This window comes from Haemorhous mexicanus, chromosome 1 (assembly GCF_027477595.1).
Source record: "Haemorhous mexicanus isolate bHaeMex1 chromosome 1, bHaeMex1.pri, whole genome shotgun sequence".
Lineage (NCBI taxonomy): Eukaryota > Metazoa > Chordata > Aves > Passeriformes > Fringillidae > Haemorhous > Haemorhous mexicanus.
Genome location: NC_082341.1, coordinates 157,931,838 through 157,952,700, shown reverse-complemented (window position 1 = coordinate 157,952,700; position 20,863 = coordinate 157,931,838). Strand labels below are relative to the sequence as shown.

The 20,863-nt window shown below is 53.9% G+C and overlaps 2 protein-coding genes across 3 annotated transcripts in view; one reads left to right on the top strand and one right to left on the bottom strand.

Moving 5' to 3' along the window:
• The window catches only part of HSF1 (heat shock transcription factor 1), a 44,650-nt gene extending 37,836 nt beyond the window's left edge, over nt 1–6,814 (bottom strand). Inside the window, exons 1-2 of the mRNA XM_059848874.1 lie at nt 6,505–6,814; nt 2,306–2,501 (exon numbers count right to left, since the gene is read on the bottom strand). Of these exons, the coding sequence (XP_059704857.1) occupies nt 2,306–2,501; nt 6,505–6,633 (325 nt within the window). The 5' untranslated portion in view covers nt 6,634–6,814. The remainder of the gene's footprint in view (nt 1–2,305; nt 2,502–6,504) is intronic.
• A 1,131-nt stretch (nt 6,815–7,945) lies between these two features.
• The window catches only part of BOP1 (BOP1 ribosomal biogenesis factor), a 113,982-nt gene continuing 101,064 nt past the window's right edge, over nt 7,946–20,863 (top strand). For both annotated transcript variants that reach the window (XM_059868578.1, XM_059868587.1), the window contains exons 1-2: nt 7,946–8,236; nt 11,571–11,753. In XM_059868578.1, coding sequence (XP_059724561.1) covers nt 7,961–8,236; nt 11,571–11,753 — 459 coding nt within the window. In that variant the 5' untranslated portion in view covers nt 7,946–7,960. The remainder of the gene's footprint in view (nt 8,237–11,570; nt 11,754–20,863) is intronic.

The window sequence follows — 20,863 nt, the reverse complement described above, 5'->3', positions numbered from 1 at the left end:
ACCAAGCTGATTCTCAATCCCATTCCCAAACCCCAGAATTCCCAGATTTTCCAGAATGTTCCAGAACGTTCACTCCCACATGTTGAGCTGCCGGACCAAGCTGATCCCCATTCCCAAACCCCCAGAATTCCCCCGGAGTCTTCCAGAATGTTCCAGAACACTCCCACATGTTGAGCTGCCTGACCAAGCTGATCCCCATTCCCAAACCCCCAGAATTCCCAGAATTCCCCCGGAATGATCCAGAACGTTCACTCACACATGTTGAGCTGCCGGACGAAGCTGATCCCCATTCCCAAACCCCCAGAATTCCCCCGGAATGTTCCAGAACGTTCACTCACACATGTTGAGCTGCTGGATGAAGCTGATCCCCACTCCCAGACCCCCAGAATTCCCAGAATTCCCCCGGAATGTTCCAGAACACTCACACATGCTGAGCTGCCGGACGAAGCTGATCCCCATTCCCAATCCCCCAGAATTCCCGGATTTTCCGGAATGTTCCAGAACGTTCACTCCCACATGCTGAGCTGCCGGACCAAGCTGATCCCCAATCCCAGACCCCCAGAATTCCCTAGAATTCCCCCGGAATGTTCCAGAACGTTCACTCCCACATGTTGAGCTGCCGGACCAAGCTGATCCCCAGTCCCACTCCCAGCATTCCCAGAATTCCCGGATTTCCCCCGGAACGTTCCAGAACACTCACAGACGTTGAGCTGCCGGACAAAGCTGATCCCCATTCCCAAACCCCCAGAATTCCCGGATTTTCCGGAATGTTCCGGAACACTCCCACATGTTGAGCTGCCCGACCAAGCTGATCCCCATTCCCAAACCCCCAGAATTCCCAGAATTCCCCTGGAACGTTCCAGAACGTTCACTCCCACATGTTGAGCTGCCTGACCAAGCTGATCCCCAATCCCAAACCCCCAGAATTCCCGGATTTTCCAGAATGTTCCAGAACGTTCACTCACAGACGTTGAGCTGCCGGACGAAGCTGATCCCCATTCCCAAACCCCCAGAATTCCCGGATTTTCCAGAATTTTCCATGGAGCACTCACACATGTTGAGCTGCCGGACGAAGCTGATCCCCATTCCCAAACCCCCAGAATTCCCAGATTTTCCGGAATGTTCCAGAACACTCACACATGTTGAGCTGCCGGACGAAGCTGATCCCCATTCCCAAACCCCCAGAATTCCCGGATTTTCCGGAATGTTCCAGAACGTTCACTCCCACATGTTGAGCTGCCGGACGAAGCTGATCCCCAATCCCGCTCCCAGCATTCCCAGACCCCCAGAATTCCCGGATTTTCTAGAATTTTCCATGGAGCACTCACACATGTTGAGCTGCCGGACGAAGCTGATCCCCAATCCCAAACCCCCAGAATTCCCAGATTTTCCAGAATGTTCCAGAACGTTCACTCACACATGTTGAGCTGCCGGACGAAGCTGATCCCCATTCCCAAACCCCCAGAATTCCCGGATTTCCCCCGGAATGTTCCAGAACACTCACACATGTTGAGCTGCCGGACGAAGCTGATCCCCATTCCCAAACCCCCAGAATTCCCTAGAATTCCCCCGGAATGTTCCAGAACGTTCACTCCCACATGTTGAGCTGCCCGACCAAGCTGATCCCCATTCCCAAACCCCCAGAATTCCCAGAATTCCCCTGGAATGTTCCAGAACATTCACTCACACATGTTGAGCTGCCGGACGAAGCTGATCCCCATTCCCAAACCCCAGAATTCCTGGATTTTCCGGAATGTTCCATGGAACACTCACACACATTGAGCTGCATGACCAAGCTGATCCCTAATCCCACTCCCAGCATTCCCAGAATTCCCCTGGAATGTTCCAGAACATTCACTCACACATGTTGAGCTGCCGGACGAAGCTGATCCCCATTCCCAAACCCCCAGAATTCCCAGAATTCCCCCGGAATGTTCCAGAACGTTCACTCCCACATGTTGAGCTGCCCGACCAAGCTGATCCCCAATCCCAGACCCCCAGAATTCCCGGATTTTCCAGAATGTTCCAGAACGTTCACTCCCACATGTTGAGCTGCTGGACCAAGCTGATCCCCAATCCCAAACCCCCAGAATTCCCGGATTTTCCGGAATGTTCCAGAACATTCACTCCCACATGTTGAGCTGCCGGAGGAAGCTGATCCCCAATCCCAAACCCCCAGAATTCCCGGATTTTCTAGAATTTTCCATGGAGCACTCCACATGTTGAGCTGCCGGACGAAGCTGATCCCCATTCCCAAACCCCCAGAATTCCCCCGGAATGTTCCAGAATGTTCCAGAACACTCACACATGTTGAGCTGCCGGACCAAGCTGATCCCCACTCCCAAACCCCCAGAATTCCCGGATTTTCTAGAATTTTCCATGGAGCACTCACACATGTTGAGCTGCCGGACGAAGCTGGCCATGTTGTTGTGTTTGAAGTACTTGGGCAGCACCTCCTTGGAGAACTGGCCCTGGTCGAACACGTGGAAGCTGCTCCCGCTCTGCCAGGGGGGAAAAATGGGACAAAATCGGGAAAAAACGGGAATTTTTAGGGATTTTTGGGGAATTTTGAGGGATTTTTTGGGGATTTTTGGGGGTTTTTTGGGACTTTTTGGAGATTTTTTTTGATTTTTGGGGAATTTTTTGCGAATTTTTACAGATTTTTTTCAATTTTTGGGGAATTTTGAGGGATTTTTTGGGATTTTTTTTTGATTTTTGGGGAATTTTTCTGAATTTTGAAAGATTTTTTTCGATTTTTGGGGGAATTTTTGTGAAATTTTAGGGATTTTTTTAATTTTTGGGGAGTTTTTTGGCATTTTTTTTGATTTTTAAAGATTTTTTGGGAATTTTTAAGAATTTTTTTCAATTTTTGGGGAATTTTTTGTGAATTTTCAGTGATTTTTTTTGACTTTTGGGAGGACTTTTGTGAATTTTTAGGGATTTTTTTTTCAATTTTGGGGGATTTTTTGTGAATTTTCAGGGATTTTTTTCAATTTTGGGGGAATTTTTTGTGAATTTTGAGGGTTTTTTGATGTTGGGTTTTTTTGGTGAATTTTTTGGGATTTTTTTCAATTTTTGGGGAATTTTCTGGGATTTTTTTTTATTTTTAAGGATTTTTTTGGAATTTTTGGGGATTTTTTTCAAGTTTTTGGGAATTTTTGTTAATTTTTAGGGATTTTTTTCAAATTTTGGAGAATTTTTTGTGAATTTTTAAGGATTTCTTTAATTTTTGGGGAATTTTTTTGGATTTTTTTCAATTTTTGAGGATTTTTTTGTTATTTTAAAGGATTTTTTTCAATTTTGGGGAACTTTTGTGAATTTTTAGGGTTTTTTTAATTTTTGGGGAATTTTTTTGGATTTTTTTCAATTTTTGGGGAATTTTTTGTGACTTTTTAGGGATTTTTTTTCGATTTTTTAGGGAATTTTTGTGAATTTTTAGGGATTTTTGTCAACTATTGGGAAACCTTTAGGGATTTTTTTGATTTTGGGGGGATTTTGTGGAATTTTTAGGGATTTTTTTCAATTTTGCGGGATATTTTTGTGGATTTTGAGGGATTTTTTTCAATTTTTGGGGAATTTTTTGGGATTTTTTTTGATTTTTGTGGATTTTTTTGGAATTTTTAAGGAATTTTTTCAATTTTTGGGGAATTTTTGTGCATTTTAAAGGTTTTTAATTTTTTTTTTTAATTTTTAAGGATTGTTTTCAATTTTGGGGGGATTTTTGTGAATTTTGAGAGATTTTTTTCGACTTTTGGGAAATTTTTTGGATTTTTTTCAATTTTTGGGGTTTTTTGTGAATTTTTTTTGATTTTTGAGGATTTTTTGGGAATTTTTAAGGAATGTTTTCAATTTTTGGGGATTTTTTTGTGAATTTTGACGGATTTTTTTCAATTTTTGGGGAATTTTGGTGAACTTTAAGGATTTTTTTTTGAGGATTTTTTTTAATTTTTAATGATTTTTTTTCAGTTTTTGGGGAATTTGTGTGAATTTTTACGGATTTTTTTAATTTTCGGGGGATTTTTGTGAATTTTTAGGGGTTTTTTTTATTTTTGGGGAATTTTTTTGGATTTTTTTCGATTTTTGAGGATTTTTTTTTAATTTTTAAGGATTTTTTTCAATTTTTGGGGAATTTTTGTGAATTTTGAGGGATTTTTTTTGATTTTTGGGGAATTTTTGTGAATTTTTTTTTTTAATTTTGGGGGTTTTTTTGAAATTTGCCACCCCACCAGGATTGGGGGCAGCTTTTTGTGGGATCCCAGAGAATTCCAGGATTTTATTGAGAATTTCAGGGATGAAACATCCAAAATTCCTTGGGAATTCCGTCCTGGAATTGGGAATTCCTGCCCAAAATCTCATGGGATCTTCAGGAGAAAATTATTAGAAAAAGAAAAAAATTCCTTGGAATAAAAAAGGGAAACTTCTGGGGGAAAAAAGGAGAAAAATCAGGGAAAAAAAAGGAAATTCCGTGGGAAAAGAGGGAAAAATCCAGAGGGGAAAAAGGAGAAAATTCCTGGGAAAATGAGAAAATTATTTGGGAAAAAAAAAGGAGAAAATTCCAGGGAGAAAAAGAGGAAATTTTTTGGAAATAAAGGAGAAAATTCCTGGGAAAATGAAGGTGGTTGAGGAAAAAAAGTGGAAATTTCTGGGGAAAAAAGGTGAAAAATCTGAGAGAAAAAGGAGAAAATTCCTGGGGAAAAAAGAAAAATCCTGGGGGAAAAAAGAGGAAATTTCTGGGGAAAATAGGAGAAAATTCCTTGAGAAAAGGAGAAAATTCCAGGGAAAAAAAAAAAAAAAAGGGAATTTCTTGGGAAAAAGAGGAAAATTCCTGTGAAGAAAAAGAAGAAAATGTCTTGAAAAAATTCCTTTAAAAATAGGGAATTTCTTGCAGAAAAAGAGGGAAATTCCTGAGGAAAATAAAGGTGGAAATTCCTTGGGAAAAGAAAAAAAATTCCATGGAAAAAAGGAGGAACATTTCTGGGGAAAAAAAGGAGAAAATTCCTGGAAAAAAGGAGAAAAATCCTGGGGAAAAGGGGAAGAAATTCCTTGGAAAAATTAAAAAAAGTCCTGGGGAAAAAAGGGAATTTATTGGGAAAAAGGAGGAAATTCTGGGGATAAAAAGGAGAAAATTCCTGGGGAAAAGGAGAAAATTCCGTAGAAAATAAAGGAGGAAATTCCCGAGGAGAAAAGAAGAATTTCCTTGGAGAAAGAGGAGAAAATTCCTTGAAAAGAGGAGGAAATTGCTTGGAAAAAAGGAGAAAAATCCTGGGAAAAAAGAGAAAAATCCTGGGAAAAAATGAGAAAATTATTGGGAAAAAAAGAGGGAATTTCTTGGGAAAAAGGAGAAAATTCCTGGGAAAAAAAATGAGAAAATTCTTTGGGAAAAATGAGAAAATTCCTTAAAATAAAAAGAGGAAAATCTTTTTAAAAAAACACGAATTCTTTAAATCCAGAAAAAAACCCCCCAGGAATTCTTGAAGAGCCCAAAAATCGGGGAATATTCTTAATTTCTTGAGCAGGAAATTCCCAAAAAATCCGGGAATATTCCTAATTTCTTGAGCAGGAAATTTCCTAAAAATCCGGGAATATTCTTAATTTCTTGAGCAGGAAATTCCCAAAAAAATCCGGGAATATTCTTAATTTCTTGAGCAGGAAATTCCCAAAAAATCCGGGAATAGTCTTAATTTCTTGAGCAGGAAATTCCCAAGAAAATCCGGGAATATTCTTAATTTCTTGAGCAGGAAATTCCCAAAAAAATCCGGGAATATTCTTAATTTCTTGAGCAGGAAATTCCCAAAAAATCCGGGAATATTCTTAATTTCTTGAGCAGGAAATCCCCAAAAAATCCGGGAATATTCTTAATTTCTTGAGCAGGAAATTCCCAAAAAAATCCGGGAATATTCTTAATTTCTTGAGCAGGAAATTCCCAAAAAATCCGGGAATAATCCTAATTTCTTGAGCAGGAAATTCCCAAAAAATCCGGAAATATTCTTAATTTCTTGAGCAGGAAATTCCCAAATCCCGGGTGGAAAAAAACCAGGACTTTAAGGAAAAAAAAAAAGTCGGAATTTCGGGATGAGGGTGGGAAAAACCCTCGCGAATTTTTCTTTTAAAACCATTCCAATAATTCCAAATTTTCCCGGGGATTTCCCGAGCTCCACATTCCCAAATTTCCGAGTTTATTCCTTTAACGAAGCCCTAAATTAAGGGGTAATTAGCGCCTAATTAGTGGCTCGCGTCGCGCCAGCCGCGTTGACGTTTTTATTTCCCTTCCTTATCTCCAGCGTTCGCTTTTCGCGGGAAAAGCGGGCTTTTTTCGCGGGAAAAATGGGATTTTTCGCGGGAAAAGTGAGGTTTTTCGCGGGAAAAATGGGATTTTTTACGGGAATTCCCCTCAGGAACCGCGCGGGCCGCGGGGCCCGGGCCAGGCCTCAACCGTGCCGCGGCTTGCCGGGGATCGCTCGCAGCCCTCGTGGGGATCCCCCTCTCGGTAATCCCGGGACTCACGGGGCTCCAGCAGATCAGGGAATCGGTGTCGGGATCCTCCACGAGCGTCCACAGCTTGGTGAGGAAGGCGGGAACGTTGCTGGCCCCGGGCCCCGCGCCCGCCGCCGCCGCCGCGCCCGGCCCGTCCATGGCCGCGCCCTCACGGCGGGGGCGGGAAGGGCTCGGGGAAACCCCGGGGGAAGCCCCGGGGCGAGCGAGGCCGTTAAAAAGGGCGGGAAGGGCCCGGAGAGGTGGGTGAGGCAGCGGCGGCGGGAGGCGGCATGGCCGCCGCCATCTTGGTGGGCGGGGTGTGAGGGAGGCGAGGGGAGCATGCGCAGAACCGCCCGCGGGGGGAGGGACACGCCCACTGTGGGCCGGGAGGGCGGGAGGGGCGGGGCTTTGGTATAAAGACACGCCTCCCTAAGAGATAGCCACGCCCACCATGAGATGGTTTCAGGGCAAAGCCGTGCCCTCTTTGGCGATAACCACGCCCACTGCTCGATGCCACGCGAGAGGCGTGGTTTAGGGATAATGACACGCCCTCTTTGGTGATAGCCACGCCTACTGATTTATTACCCCAGGGAGGGGCGTGGTTTTGTAGCAAAGACACGCCTCCTTGAGGGATGGCCACTCTGGGTGTTTGTACCCTGGAAGGGCGGGGCTTCGAGTCAAAGCCACGCCCCCTTGGGCAGCCCGCTTGCTGCGAGCTTAAAATGGGGCGGGGCTTCGATGCAAAGACACGCCCCCTTGAGAGAGCCATGCTCACTGCATGTTACTGCTAGGAAGGGGCGGGGCTTTGGTGCAAAGACACGACCCCTTGAGAGATAGCCACGCCCACTGCATGTTACTGAAAGGGAGTCGTAATTTTGGGACTGGACACGCCCCCTTGGGCTGTGACCACGCCCATTGCGCCGTGTATCTACTGGGGGCATGGCTTTCGTGCATGGACACGCCTCCTTGCATCGCGTATTGCTGATAGGGGAGGGGCGGGGGAAGGGGCCCCAGGGGTGGAGGGACACGCCCACTGGCCTTACGCCACGCCCACGGATGACCAGGCATTGGCGCAACATCCTGTTTGTCGCTCAGGCCACGCCCACTGCTGCGTACAACACGCCCCTTTCTATTGCTGGCAGGTGGGGTTTACAGCGGGAACGCCTCCTGATGAGTCGGGACACGCCCACAGAGAAGAGGGCACGCCCTCTGCCCATATCTTGCATGGTTTGGGCGGGGCTAGTGTATGGGAACGCCTCTGATGCATCAGACCACACCCTTCTTGCCAGGCCCCGCCTATTCCTTTGCTCACAGTCCCGCCCTCCCAGTGTGGACACGCCCATTTTCCAATCTGACCACGCCCTTTTCCTCCTGCCGTCATTGCGGGCAGGGAACGCCCCCGAGCACCTGTGACCACGCCCCCATCTCAAAAACCACTCCCTTTTCTGACCCTCGCTCCGCCTTCGGCGCGGCTGCCCCAGCGCGCATGCGCGGACTAGACGGCGCGGCGGTCTCTGCGCATGCGCACCCTGCTTTCACATTTTCCCGCGCTGTCGCTCCTTTCCCGTTATCTTTTCCCGTTATCTTTTCTCGTTTTTGTCTCTCGTTCCGGTTATCCCGCCTTGCCCAGGAGCGGGATCACCTCCTTCGGGAACTGGGCGGGGCAGCGGCCAGGCGGAAGCGCGGCTGGGGGGGCGTGGCCGTCCCTCTGACCCGCGCCCACGTGTTCGGCGGCGCACGCGGAGCCGCCACCATGGAGCAGGTTCGGGGGTGACCGGGGAGGGGGAACGGGGGGGACAGGCGGGATTGTCATGGCAGCAGGGAGGGAGGGGACATACACGGCATTGGCAGGGCAACGGGGATGGAGGGGGCTGGCCTCGTGTCCGTGAGGGGGGAACGGGAAAACGGGAAATGGCGGGAGGGGGTCCGGCCTGGTGTCCGTGAGGGGGAGCCCGGCAGTGAGAGGGGTCTGGACTTGTCCTGGGGGGGGGGGACCCGGAAATGAGGGGAGATTTGGCCGTCTGAGGGCGAGACCCGGCCCTATCCCGGTGAGAAGCGACCGGGAAACGTGGGGGGTCCGGCCTGATTCCCGTGAGAGGGGATTTGGCCTGGTCTTGAGGGGGGGACTCGGTCCTGTCCTGGTGAGGGAGGACCCTGTAACTGCGGGGCTCCGGCCTGGTCTCTGTTAAGGGGGAACTCGGCAGTGAGGGAGAATTTGGCCTCCTGAGGGGGAACTCGGTCCTATCCTGGTGAGAGTGTACCCCATAACTGGGGGACTCCGGCCTGGTCTCCATAAGGGGGTCTGGTCTTGTCCTGAAGGGGAAGCGGGCAATTTGGGAAGGGTCCATGAGGGGGGACCAGGAACGGAGGGCTCCAGGAACGGCGGGGTCCAGCCTGGTCTCCGTGAGGCGGAAACCCAACACTGAGGGGGGATTTGACTCCCTTTTGGGGGGCTTGGCCCTGCCCCAGTGAGGAGGGACAAGGGAAATGTGGGGGTCTGGTCTGGTCTCCATGAGGGGGAACCCAGGAATGGAGAAGTCCGGGAATGGGGGGGTCTGGCCTGGTCTCCATGAGGGGGAAACCCAACACTGAGGGGGTATTTGACTTCCTTTTGGCGGGCTTGGCCCTGTCCCAGTGAAAGGGGACAAGGGAAATGTGGGGGTCTGGCCTGGTCTCCATGAGGGGGAACCCGGGAATGGAGGGGTCCAGGAATGGCGGGATCCAGCCTGGTCTCCATGAGAGGGATCCCAGCATTGAGGGGGTTCAGCCCTGTCCCGGTGAGGGAGGACCAGGAAATGGGGAGGGTCTGGCCTGGTCTCCGTGAGGGGGAACCCAGCACTGAGGGGGGTCTGCCCTGGTCCTGAGGGGAAACCCGGCAATTTGGGGAGGGTCTGGCTTGGTCTCCGTGAGGGGGAACCCAGGAATGGCGGGCTCGAGGAATGGCGGGGTCCAGCCTGGTCTCCGTGAGGGAGAACCTGGCCGTGAGGGGGTCTAGCCCTGTCCTGAGGGAGGACCTGGCAGTTAGAGGGGGTTTTGCCTTCTGAGGAGGAACCCGGCCCTGTCCTGGTGAGAGGGCAATGGGAAATGGGGGGGTCTGCCCTGGTCCTGAGGGGAAACCCGGCAATTTGGGGAGGGTCTGGCTTGGTCTCCATGAGGGTGAACCCAGGAATGGCAGGCTCTGGGAATGGCGGGGTCCAGCCTGAGCTCTGTGAGAGGGATCCCAGCATTGAGGGGGATTTGTCCTTGTCCTGAGGGGGGTCTCTGTCCTATCTGGATGAGGGAGAACCCCATTATTGTGGGGTTTGGCCTGGTACCTGTGAGGGGAACCCGGCAGTGAGAGGGGATTTGGCCTCCTGTGAGGGGGTTCAGCCCTGTCCCAGTGAGGGAGGTCCAGGAAATGGGGAGGGTCTGGCCTGGTCTCCGTGAGGGGGATCCCAGCACTGAGGGGGGGTCTGCCCTGGTCCTGAGGGGGAACCCGGCAATTTGGGGAGGGTCTGGCTTGGTTTCCATGAGGGGGAACCCAGGAATGGTGGGCTCTGGGAATGGCGGGGTCCAGCCTGGTCTCCATGCGGGGGAACCCAGGAATGGCAATTGGCTCTGGAAATGGCGGGTTCCAGCCTGGTCTCCGTGAGGGAGAACCCGGCCATGAGGGGGTCTAGCCCTGTCCTGAGGGAGGACCTGGCAGTTAGAGGGGTTTTGCCTTCTGAGGAGGAACCCGGCCCTGTCCTGGTGAGAGGGCAATGGGAAATGGGGGGGTCTGGCCTGGTGCCCGTGAGGGAGAACCTGGCAATTTGGGGAGGGTCTGGCTTGGTCTCCATGAGGGCGAACCCAGGAATGGCGGGATCCAGCCTGGTCTCCATGAGAGGGATCCCAACACTGAGGGTGATTTGTCCTGAGGGGGGTCTCTGTCCTATCTGGATGAGGGAGAACCCCATTATTGGGGGGTTTGGCCTGGTGCCTGTGAGGGGAACCCGGCAGTGAGAGGGGATTTGGCCTCCTGTGAGGGGGTTCAGCCCTGTCCTGGTGAGGGAGGGCCAGGAAATGGGGAGGGTCTGGCCTGGTCTCCGTGAGGGGGAACCCAGCACTGAGGGGGGGTCTGCCCTGGTCCTGAGGGGGAACCCGGCAATTTGGGGAGGGTCTGGCTTGGTCTCCATGAGGGGGAACCCAGGAATGGCGGGCTCTGGGAATGGTGGGGTCCAGCCTGGTCTCTGTGAGAGGGATCCCAGCATTGAGGGGGATTTGGCCTTGTCCTGAGGGGGGGATTTTCCCTGCCCCAGTGAGGGGGAACAAGGGAAATGTGGGGGTCTGGCCTGGTCTCTGTGAGGGGGAACGTGGCAGTGAGAGGTGTTCAGGCTCCTGAAGGGAGACCCAGCAATTTGGGTGGGGGTCCAGCCTGGTCCTGAGTGAGGGAGCCAGGATTGAGGGGGTCTGGTCTTGTCCTGTTGGGAAACCTGGGAATGGAGTGGGGGGGGGGTCCAGCCTTGTCCTGAGGGGAGATCCAGCAATTGGGAGGGGTCTGACCTAGTCCTGAGAGGGGGGGATCTGGTAATGGGGGGGGTCTGACCCAGTCCTGAGGGGGGGATCTGGTAATGGGGGGGATCTGACCCATTCCTGCGAGGGGGATCTGGCAATGGGGGGGGGTCTGACCCAGTTCTGAGGGGGAGATCCAGCAATTGGGAGGGGTCTGACCCAGTCCTGAGGGGGGGATCTGGCAATGGGGGGGTCTGACCCAGTCCTGAGTGGGTGATCTGGTAATGTGGGGGTCTGGTCTAGTCCTGAGGGGGGGATCTGGCAATGGGGGGGGGTCTGACCCAGTCCTGAGTGGGGACCCAGTAACTGAGGAGGGGTCTGTCCCATTTCTGAGTGGAACACAGGAATTGGGGGAGATCTGGACTTGCTCTGAGGGGAGACCCAGTAACTGGGGGATGTCCAACCTGGTTGTGAGGGGGAACCCCAAAATGGGGGGCGGGGGGAGTCCAGCAGCGTGGGGGTGTCTCCGTGGCAGCACATGTCCCCGCCATGGTCGGGGGTCCCCTGTGTCCCCGTTGTGTCCCCGTTGTGTCCCCGTTGTGAGCCTGCCTTGCTGTCCCTTGCAGCCCAGCCCCTCTGGAGGCAGTGAGGAGCTGTCAGAGAGTGAGGAGAGCGTTTATTCCGGCCTCGAGGATTCGGGCAGCGACAGCGAATCCTCCGGGAATGAGGAGGAGCAGGAGGAGGAGGAGGAGGAGGAGGAAGAGGAGGAAGAAGAAGGCCCTGGAAGCCCCTCGGCTCCCCAGACACGGGTAAGGGCCTGACTGTGATCCTGCCCTGGGCTTGGGGGGGCTCCCATCTCATTCCTGCCCCTTCCTGGGGTGCTCTGGTCCCCCAAAATCCAGGAATGGCCTGGCCCTGAGCCGGTTTTCCAGGAGGAGTTGGAGTTAGTGTGAGGAAGGATTCAGGCACAGGGATGAGGCTGTCCTGGGGAAAATTGTGGGGAAAAGGGAAATTAAACCTCCCAGAGCTTTTTCCAGGGGATTTCTGGGAGAGCTGCAGAGGGGTTTGGGATGCAGGCCGGAGGGATGGGAAACAGGGAATGGCTTCCCATGGAATGTTGGGATTTGGGGATGGAATTCCCAGAGAATCCGGGGCTGCTCCAGCCCTGGGAAATCCAGGATAACCCCAGATCTGGCCCTGCCCATGGAGCACTCTGGGCTGGGAGGCTGGGAAAGGCCTGGGAATGGTGGAGGAAGCAGCTGGACATGATCCAGGTGTGCCCAGGTGGGCATCTGGAGTGGAGCAGGACAGGGAAGGGCTGGAATGGGATTGGGAATGGGAATGGGAATGGGATTGGGACTGGGGGAATTCCCAGGAGTAGCTTGGGGAGCTCATCCCGGAGAACAGCGGGATTGAGGGGATCCAGGGTGGGATTTCCTCCCAAGGAACAGAGACTGGACCCAGGGAACGACCTTGGGTTGAGATTTTCAGGATTATTCCCCCAGGAAAGGGCTGGAATTCCGGCCTGGAATTGCTATTCCCAGCTGGAATTCCCATCCCTGTGGATGTGGCCAGGCTGGAATCCCCATTCCCAGGATTTCCCATCCCTGTGGATGTGGGGCTGACCAGGAGCCTCCCAATCCCAGGGATTCCCTACAGCCCTCCCCCCAAAAAAATCAAAATTTGGGAAGCTGGGAATGCACCAATCCTATTTTTGGGCCTTAAAAACTCTGGGAAAGGAATGGAGCTTCTCTGGAAGTTGGGAATTGTCCACCCATGGATTCAGTCTGGGGCCATCCCAGCTCCTGGTCCCTGCCTGTCATTGGCTGCCATTCCCCAAATGCCCAAAATGCCCAAATCCCAGAGCTGCCATTCCCCAAATCCCAAAATCCCAAAATCCCAGAGCTGTCATTCCCTGCTCCCCAAATACAAAAATCCCCAAATTCTGGAGCTGCCATTCCCAGCTTCCCAAATCCCAGAGCTGCCGTTCCCCAAATCCCAAATCCCAGAGCTGCCATTCCCAAATACTCAAATCCCAGCTCTGCCATTCTCCAAATCCCAAAATCCCTAAATCCCAGAGCTGCCATTCCCAAATCCCCAAATCCCAGAGCTGCCATTCCCAAATCCCAAAATCCCCAAATCCCAGAGCTGCCATTCCCAAATCCCAAATCCCAGAGCTGTCATTCCCAGCTCCCCAAATCCCAGAGCTGCCATTCCCCAAATGCCCAAAATCCCAAATCCCAGAGCTGCCATTCCCAGCTCCCCAAATCCCCAAATCCCAGAGCTGCCATTCCCCAAATCCCCAAATCCCAAATCCCAGAGCTGCCATTCCCAGCTCCCCAAATCCCCAAATCCCAGAGCTGCCATTCCCCAAATCCCCAAATCCCAAATCCCAGAGCTGCCATTCCCCAAATCCCCAAATCCCAAATCCCAGAGCTGCCATTCCCCAAATCCCCAAATCCCAAATCCCAGAGCTGCCATTCCCCAAATCCCCAAATCCCAGAGCTGCCATTCCCAAATCCCAAATCCCAGAGCTGTCATTCCCAGCTCCCCAAATCCCAGAGCTGCCATTCCCCAAATGCCCAAAATCCCAAATCCCAGAGCTGCCATTCCCAGCTCCCCAAATCCCCAAATCCCAGAGCTGCCATTCCCCAAATCCCCAAATCCCAAATCCCAGAGCTGCCATTCCCAGCTCCCCAAATCCCCAAATCCCAGAGCTGCCATTCCCCAAATCCCCAAATCCCAAATCCCAGAGCTGCCATTCCCCAAATCCCCAAATCCCAAATCCCAGAGCTGCCATTCCCCAAATCCCCAAATCCCAGAGCTGCCATTCCCCAGCTCCCCAGATCCCCAAATCCCAGAGCTGCCATTCCCAAATCCCCAAATCCCAAATCCCAGAGCTGCCATTCCCCAAATGCCCAAAATCCCAAATCCCAGAGCTGCCATTCCCAAATCCCAAATCCCAGAGCTGCCATTCCCAAATCCCAAATCCCAGAGCTGTCATTCCCCAAATCCCAGAGCTGCCATTCCCAAATCCCAGAGCTGCCATTCCCAGCTCCCCAAATCCCAAATCCCAGAGCTGCCATTCCCAGCTCCCCAAATCCCAAATCCCAGAGCTGCCATTCCCAGCTCCCCAAATCCCAGAGCTGCCATTCCCAAATCCCCAAATCCCAAATCCCAGAGCTGCCATTCCCCAAATCCCACAGCTCCCAAACCTTTCCAGGGATGTTCCCAAACCACTCCAGGGCTCTTCCCAGAGCTCCCAAACCTTTCCAGGGCTCTTCCCAAACCATTCCAGGGTTATTCCCAAAGCTCCCAAACCACTCCAGGGTTATTCCCAGAGCTCCCAAACCTTTCCAGGCTGTTCCCAAACCCCTCCAGGGCTGTTCCCAGAGCTCCCAAACCTCTCCAGGGATGTTCCCAAACCACTCCAGGGTTATTCCAAAGCTCCCAAACCCCTCCAGGGATGTTCCCAGAGCTCCCAAACCACTCCAGGGCTCTTCCCAGAGCTCCCAAACCTTTCCAGGGATGTCTCCAAACTGCTCCAGGGTTTTTCCCAAAGCTCCCAAACCACTCCAGGGATGTTCCCAGAACTTCCAAATTGCTCCAGCTCTCTTTCCAGAGCTCCCAAACTTTTCCGCGCTGTTCCCGAACCACTCCAGGGCTCTTCCCAGAGCTCCCAAACCTTTCCAGGGATGCTCCCAAACCACTCCAGGGCTCTTCCCAGAGTTCCCACTTTTCTCCAGGGCTGTTCCCAGCGCTCCCACACTGCTCCAGGGTTTTTCCCAGAACTCCCAAATTGTTCCAGCTCTCTTTCCACAGCTCCTAAACTTTTCCACGCTGTTCCCAAACCACTCCAGGGCTGTTCCCAGAGCTCCCAAATTGTTCCAGGGATGTTCCCAAAGCTCCCAAACCCCTCCAGGAATGTTCCCAAACCACTCCAGGGCTGTTCCCAGAGCTCCTAAACCATTCCAGGGATGTCCCCAAACCACTCCAGGATTATTCCAAAGCTCCCAAACCCCTCCAGGGTTATTCCCAGAGCTCCCAAACTCCTCCAGGGCTTTTCCCAGAGCTGCCACACTGCTCCAGGATTTTTCCCAGAACCCCAAATTGTTCCAGCTCTCTTTCCACAGCTCCTAAACTTTTCAGGGATGTTCCCAAACCACTCCAGGGTTATTCCCAAAGCTCCCAAACCTTTCCAGGGATGTCCCCAAACCACTCCAAGGTTATTCCCAGAGCTCCCAAACCACTCCAGGGTTATTCCCAGAGTTCCCACTTTTCTCCAGGGCTGTTCCCAGAGCTTCCACACAGTTCCAGGGTTTTTCCTAAAACTCCCAAAGTGCTCCAGCTCTCTTTCCAGAGCTCCCAAACTTTACCAGGGCTGCTCCCAAACCATTCCAGGGCTCTTCCCAGAGCTCCCAAATTGCTCCAGGGCTCTTCCCAGAGTTCACAAACCTTTCCAGGGATGTTCCCAAACCTCTCCAGGGTTATTCCCAAAGCTCCCCAACCGCTCCAGGGGTTTTCCCACAGCTCCCAAACCTTTCCAGGAATGTTCCCAAACCCCTCCAGGGCGCTTCCCAGAGCTCCCAAACCTTTCCAGGGCTCTTCCCAAACCATTCCAGGGTTATTCCCAAAGCTCCCAAACCACTCCAGGGCTTTTCCCAAAGCTCCCAAACCTTTCCAGGGATGCTCCCAAACCACTCCAGGGCTCTTCCCAGAGCTCCCAAACCTTTCCAGGGATGCTCCCAAACCACTCCAGGGCTCTTCCCAGAGTTCCCACTTTTCTCCAGGGCTGTTCCCAGCGCTCCCACACTGCTCCAGGGTTTTTCCCAGAACTCCCAAATTGTTCCAGCTCTCTTTCCACAGCTCCTAAACTTTTCCACGCTGTTCCCAAACCACTCCAGGGCTGTTCCCAGAGCTCCCAAATTGCTCCAGGGCTCTTCCCAGAGCTCCCAAACTCCTCCAGGGATGTTCCCAAACCACTCCAAGGTTATTCCCAAAGCTCCCAAACCTTTCCAGGGATGTCCCCAAACCACTCCAGGATTATTCCAAAGCTCCCAAACCACTCCAGGGTTATTCCCAAAGCTCCCAAACTCCTCCAGGGCTGTTCCCAGAGCTGCCACACTGCTCCAGGATTTTTCCCAGAACTCCCAAAGTGCTCCAGCTCTCTTTCCACAGCTCCCAAACCTTTCCAGGGCTTTTCCCAAACCACTCCAGGGCTCTTCCCAGAGCTCCCAAACCTTTCCAGGGATGTCTCCAAACTGCTCCAGGGTTTTTCCCAAAGCTCCCAAACCACTCCAGGGATGTTCCCAGAATTTCCAAATTGCTCCAGCTCTCTTTCCAGAGCTCCCAAACTTTTCCGCGCTGTTCCCAAACCACTCCAGGGCTCTTCCCAGAGCTCCCAAACCTTTCCAGGGATGCTCCCAAACTCCTCCAGGGCTCTTCCCAGAGCTCCCACTTTTCTCCAGGGATGTTCCCAGAGCTCCCACACTGCTCCAGGGTTTTTCCTAAAGCTCCCACAGTGCTCCAGCTCTCTTTCTAGAGCTCCCAAACTTTTCCAGGGCTGCTCCCAAACCACTCCAGGGCTCTTCCCAGAGCTCCCAAATTGCTCCAGGGCTTTTTCCACAGCTCCCAAACCTTTCCAGGAATGTCCCCAAACCTCTCCAGGGTTATTCCCAGAGCTCCCCAACCGCTCCAGGGCTTTTCCCAGAGCTCCCAAACCTTTCCAGGAATGTTCCCAGACCACTCCAGGGCTCTTCCCAAACCTCCCAAACTGCTCCAGGGCTTTTCCAAAAGCTCCCAAACCTTTCCAGGGCTGTTCCCAAACCCCTCCAGGGCTGTTCCCAGAGCTGCCACACAGCTCCAGAATTTTCCCCAGAACTCCCAAATTGCTCCAGCTCTCTTTCCACAGCTCCCAAACCCCTCCAGGGATGTTCCCAAACCACTCCAGGGTTATTCCAAAGCTCCCAAACCACTCCAGGGATGTTCCCAGACCATTCCAGGGCTCTTCCCAGAGCTCCCAAACCTTTCCAGGGATGTCCCCAAACCACTCCAGGATTATTCCAAAGCTCCCAAACCATTCCAGGGTTATTCCAAAGCTCCCAAACCCCTCCAGGTCTATTCCCAGAGCTCCCACACTGCTCCAGGGTTTTTCCTAAAGCTTCTAAAGTGCTCCAGCTCTCTTTCCAGAGCTCCCAAACTTTTCCACGCTGTTCCCAAACCACTCCAGGGCTGTTCCCAGAGCTCCCAAATTGTTCCAGGGCTCTTCCCAGAGCTCCCAAACCTTTCCAGGGATGTTCCCAAACCACTCCAGGGTTATTCCAAAGCTCCCAAACCACTCCAGGGTTATTCCCAAAGCTCCCAAACCCCTCCAGGGCTGTTCCCAGAGCTTCCACACTGCTCCAGGGTTTTTCCCAGAACTCCCAAATTGTTCCAGCTCTCTTTCCACAGCTCCCAAACCTTTCCAGGGCTGCTCCCAGAGTGCTCCAGCACTGTCTGGGTTTTTAATGGAAAAGCTGGGGGACTTTGTGGAAAAGAGGGGATTTTATGGAATCTGGGAAACACTGGGAGGAATTTGGACAGACTGGGAGGGACTGGGATGGATTGGGAGGGACTGGGACAGGTGGGGACAGAGCGGGAGGGATTGGGACAGACTGGAGGGGACTGGGACCGACTCGGTGGGACTGGGATGGACTGGGAGGGACTGGGACTGACTGGGATGGACTGGGACAGACTGGAGTGGACTGGGACCAAACTGGGACTGACTGGGATGGACTGGGACTGACTGGGACCAAACTGGGACTGACTGGGACTGACTGGGAGGGACTGGGATGGACTGGGACTGACTGGGAGGGACTGGGACTGACTGGGACAGACTGGGAGGGACTGGGATGGATTGGGACTGACTGGGCGGGACTAGGGTAGATGGGGATGGACTGGGACAGACTGGAGTGGACTGGGACCAAACTGGGACTGACTGGGAGGGACTGGGATAGGCGGGGCGGGACTGGGATTGACTGGGAGGGAGTAGGAGGGACTGGGACAGACTGGGCTGGACTGGGACAGACTGGGATGGACTGGGACAGACTGGGCAGAACTGGAAGGGAGTAAGAAGGATGGGGACAGACTGGGACTGACTGGAATGAACTGGGAGGGACTGGGACAGACTGGGATAGTCTGGGATGGACTGGGACTGATTGGACCAGACTGAGAGGCACTGGGACAGATAGGAACTGACTGGGAGGCACTGGGGTGGACTGGGAGGGAGTAGGAAGGATGGGGACAGACTGGGAGGCACTGGGACAGACTGGGACAGGTGGGGACAGACTGGGGGGGACTGGGATTGATTGGGACACACTGGGACAGACTGGGAGGGACTGGGATGGACTGGGACTGACTGGGACACACTGGGACTGACTGGGATAGACTGGGACTGACTGGGAGGGGTTGGGACAGAGCAGGATAGACTGGGAGAGACTGGGATGGACTGGGACAGACTGAGACTGACTGGGATGCACTGGGACAGACTGGGAGGCACTGGGACACACTGGGACTGACTGGGACAGACTAGAGTGGACTGGGACGGACTGGGAGGGACTGGGTCTGATTGGGACACACTGGGACAGATTGGGATGGACTGGGACTGACTGGGATGGACTGGGACTGACTGGGACACACTGGGACAGACTGGGATGGACTGGGACTGATTGGGATGGACTGGGATTGATTGGGACACACTGGGACACACTGGGGCTGACTGGGACAGACTGGGATGGACCAAGACAGACTGGGAGGGACTGGGATGGACTCGGATGGACCGGGACAGACCGGGACAAACTGGGACAGACCAGGACAGACTGGGATGGACCAGGACAGACTGGGACAGAGCGGGACACACGGACAGAGCGGGACACACGGACAGAGCGGGACACACGGACAGAGCGGGACACACGGACAGAGCGGGACAGAGCGGGACACACGGACAGAGCGGGACAGACGGACAGAGAAGGACACACGGACAGAGCGGGACACACGGACAGAGCAGGACACACGGACAGAGCGGGACAGACGGACAGAGCGGGACAGACGGACAGAGCGGGACAGACGGACAGAGCAGGACACACGGACAGAGCGGGACAGACGGACAGAGTGGGACAGACGGACAGAGCGGGACAGACGGACAGAGCGGGACAGACGGACAGAGTGGGACACGCGGACAGAGCGGGACAGAGCGGGACACACGGACAGAGCGGGACACACGGACAGAGCGGGACACACGGACAGAGCAGGACAGACGGACAGAGCGGGACAGAGCGGGACACACGGACAGAGCGGGACAGACGGACAGAGCGGGACAGACGGACAGAGCGGGACAGACGGACAGAGCGGGACAGACGGACAGAGCGGGACAGACGGACAGAGCGGGACACACGGACAGAGCGGGACAGAGCGGGACAGACGGACAGAGCGGGACAGACGGACAGAGCGGGACAGACGGACAGAGCGGGACAGACGGACAGAGCGGGACAGAGCGGGACACACGGACAGAGCGGGACAGACGGACAGAGCAGGACACACGGACAGAGCGGGACACACGGACAGAGCGGGACACACGGACAGAGCGGGACAGAGCGGGACAGACGGACAGAGCGGGACAGACGGACACACGGACAGAGCGGGACAGACGGACAGAGCGGGACAGACGGACAGAGCGGGACAGAGCGGGACACACGGACAGAGCGGGACAGACGGACAGAGCAGGACACACGGACAGAGCAGGACACACGGACAGAGCGGGACAGACGGACAGAGCGGGACACACGGACAGAGCGGGACACACGGACAGAGCAGGACACACGGACAGAGCGGGAAACACGGACAGAGCGGGACAGAGCGGGACACACGGACAGAGCGGGACAGACGGACAGAGCAGGACACACGGACAGAGCAGGACACACGGACAGAGCAGGACACACGGACAGAGCAGGACACACGGACAGATCGGGACAGAGCGGGACACACGGACAGAGCGGGACAGACGGACAGAGCAGGACACACGGACAGAGCGGGACAGACGGACAGGCCGGGACAGGCCGGGGTTGGATTTTCCGTCTCCGGCCGCGGGCGGGGGCGGCCGCGGAAGGTGAAACCCGACTCCAGGCGCATCCCGGTGCCAAGAACCTGGGAAAAGAGTTATCCGAGCCGAGCCGGCCGCGGCTCCCGCGGGGCGCGGCCCGGCCTCGGAGCCGCCTCTGGTTTCCCGGTAATCCCATCCCTGCCCCGGGACTGCCCCGGGACTGCTCCCGCCGGGAGCGTCGGGCCGGGGCTGCTTTTCCAATCACACCTGGATCCTGATCCTGCATCTCCAGCCATTCCCTGGATCCCCACGCAAATCCTGCTTTGCCAGTCATTCCCTGGATCCTGATCCTGCTTCTCCAGCCATTCCCTGGATCCTGATCCTGCTTCTCCAGCCATTCCCTGGATCCTGATCCTGCTTTCCCAGCCATTCCCTGGATCCTGATCCTGCTTCTCCAGCCATTCCCTGGATCCTGATCCTACTTTTCCAGCCATTCCCTGGATCCTGACCCTGCTTCTCCAGCCATTCCCTGGATCCCCACACAAATCCTGCTTCTCCAGCCATTCCCTGGATCCTGATCCTGCTTCTCCAGCCATTCCCTGGATCCTGATCCTGCTTCTCCAGCCATTCCCTGGATCCTTATCCTGCTCTCCAGCCATTCCCTGGATCCCCACACAAATCCTGCTTCGCCTGTCATTCCCTGGATCCTGACCCTGCTTCTCCAGCCATTCCCTAAATCCCTGAATCTCGACCCTGATCCCATTTTTCCAGTCATTCCCTGGATCCTGACCCAGATTTTCCAGCCATTCCCTGAATCCCAGGCCTGCTTTTCCAATCCTTCCC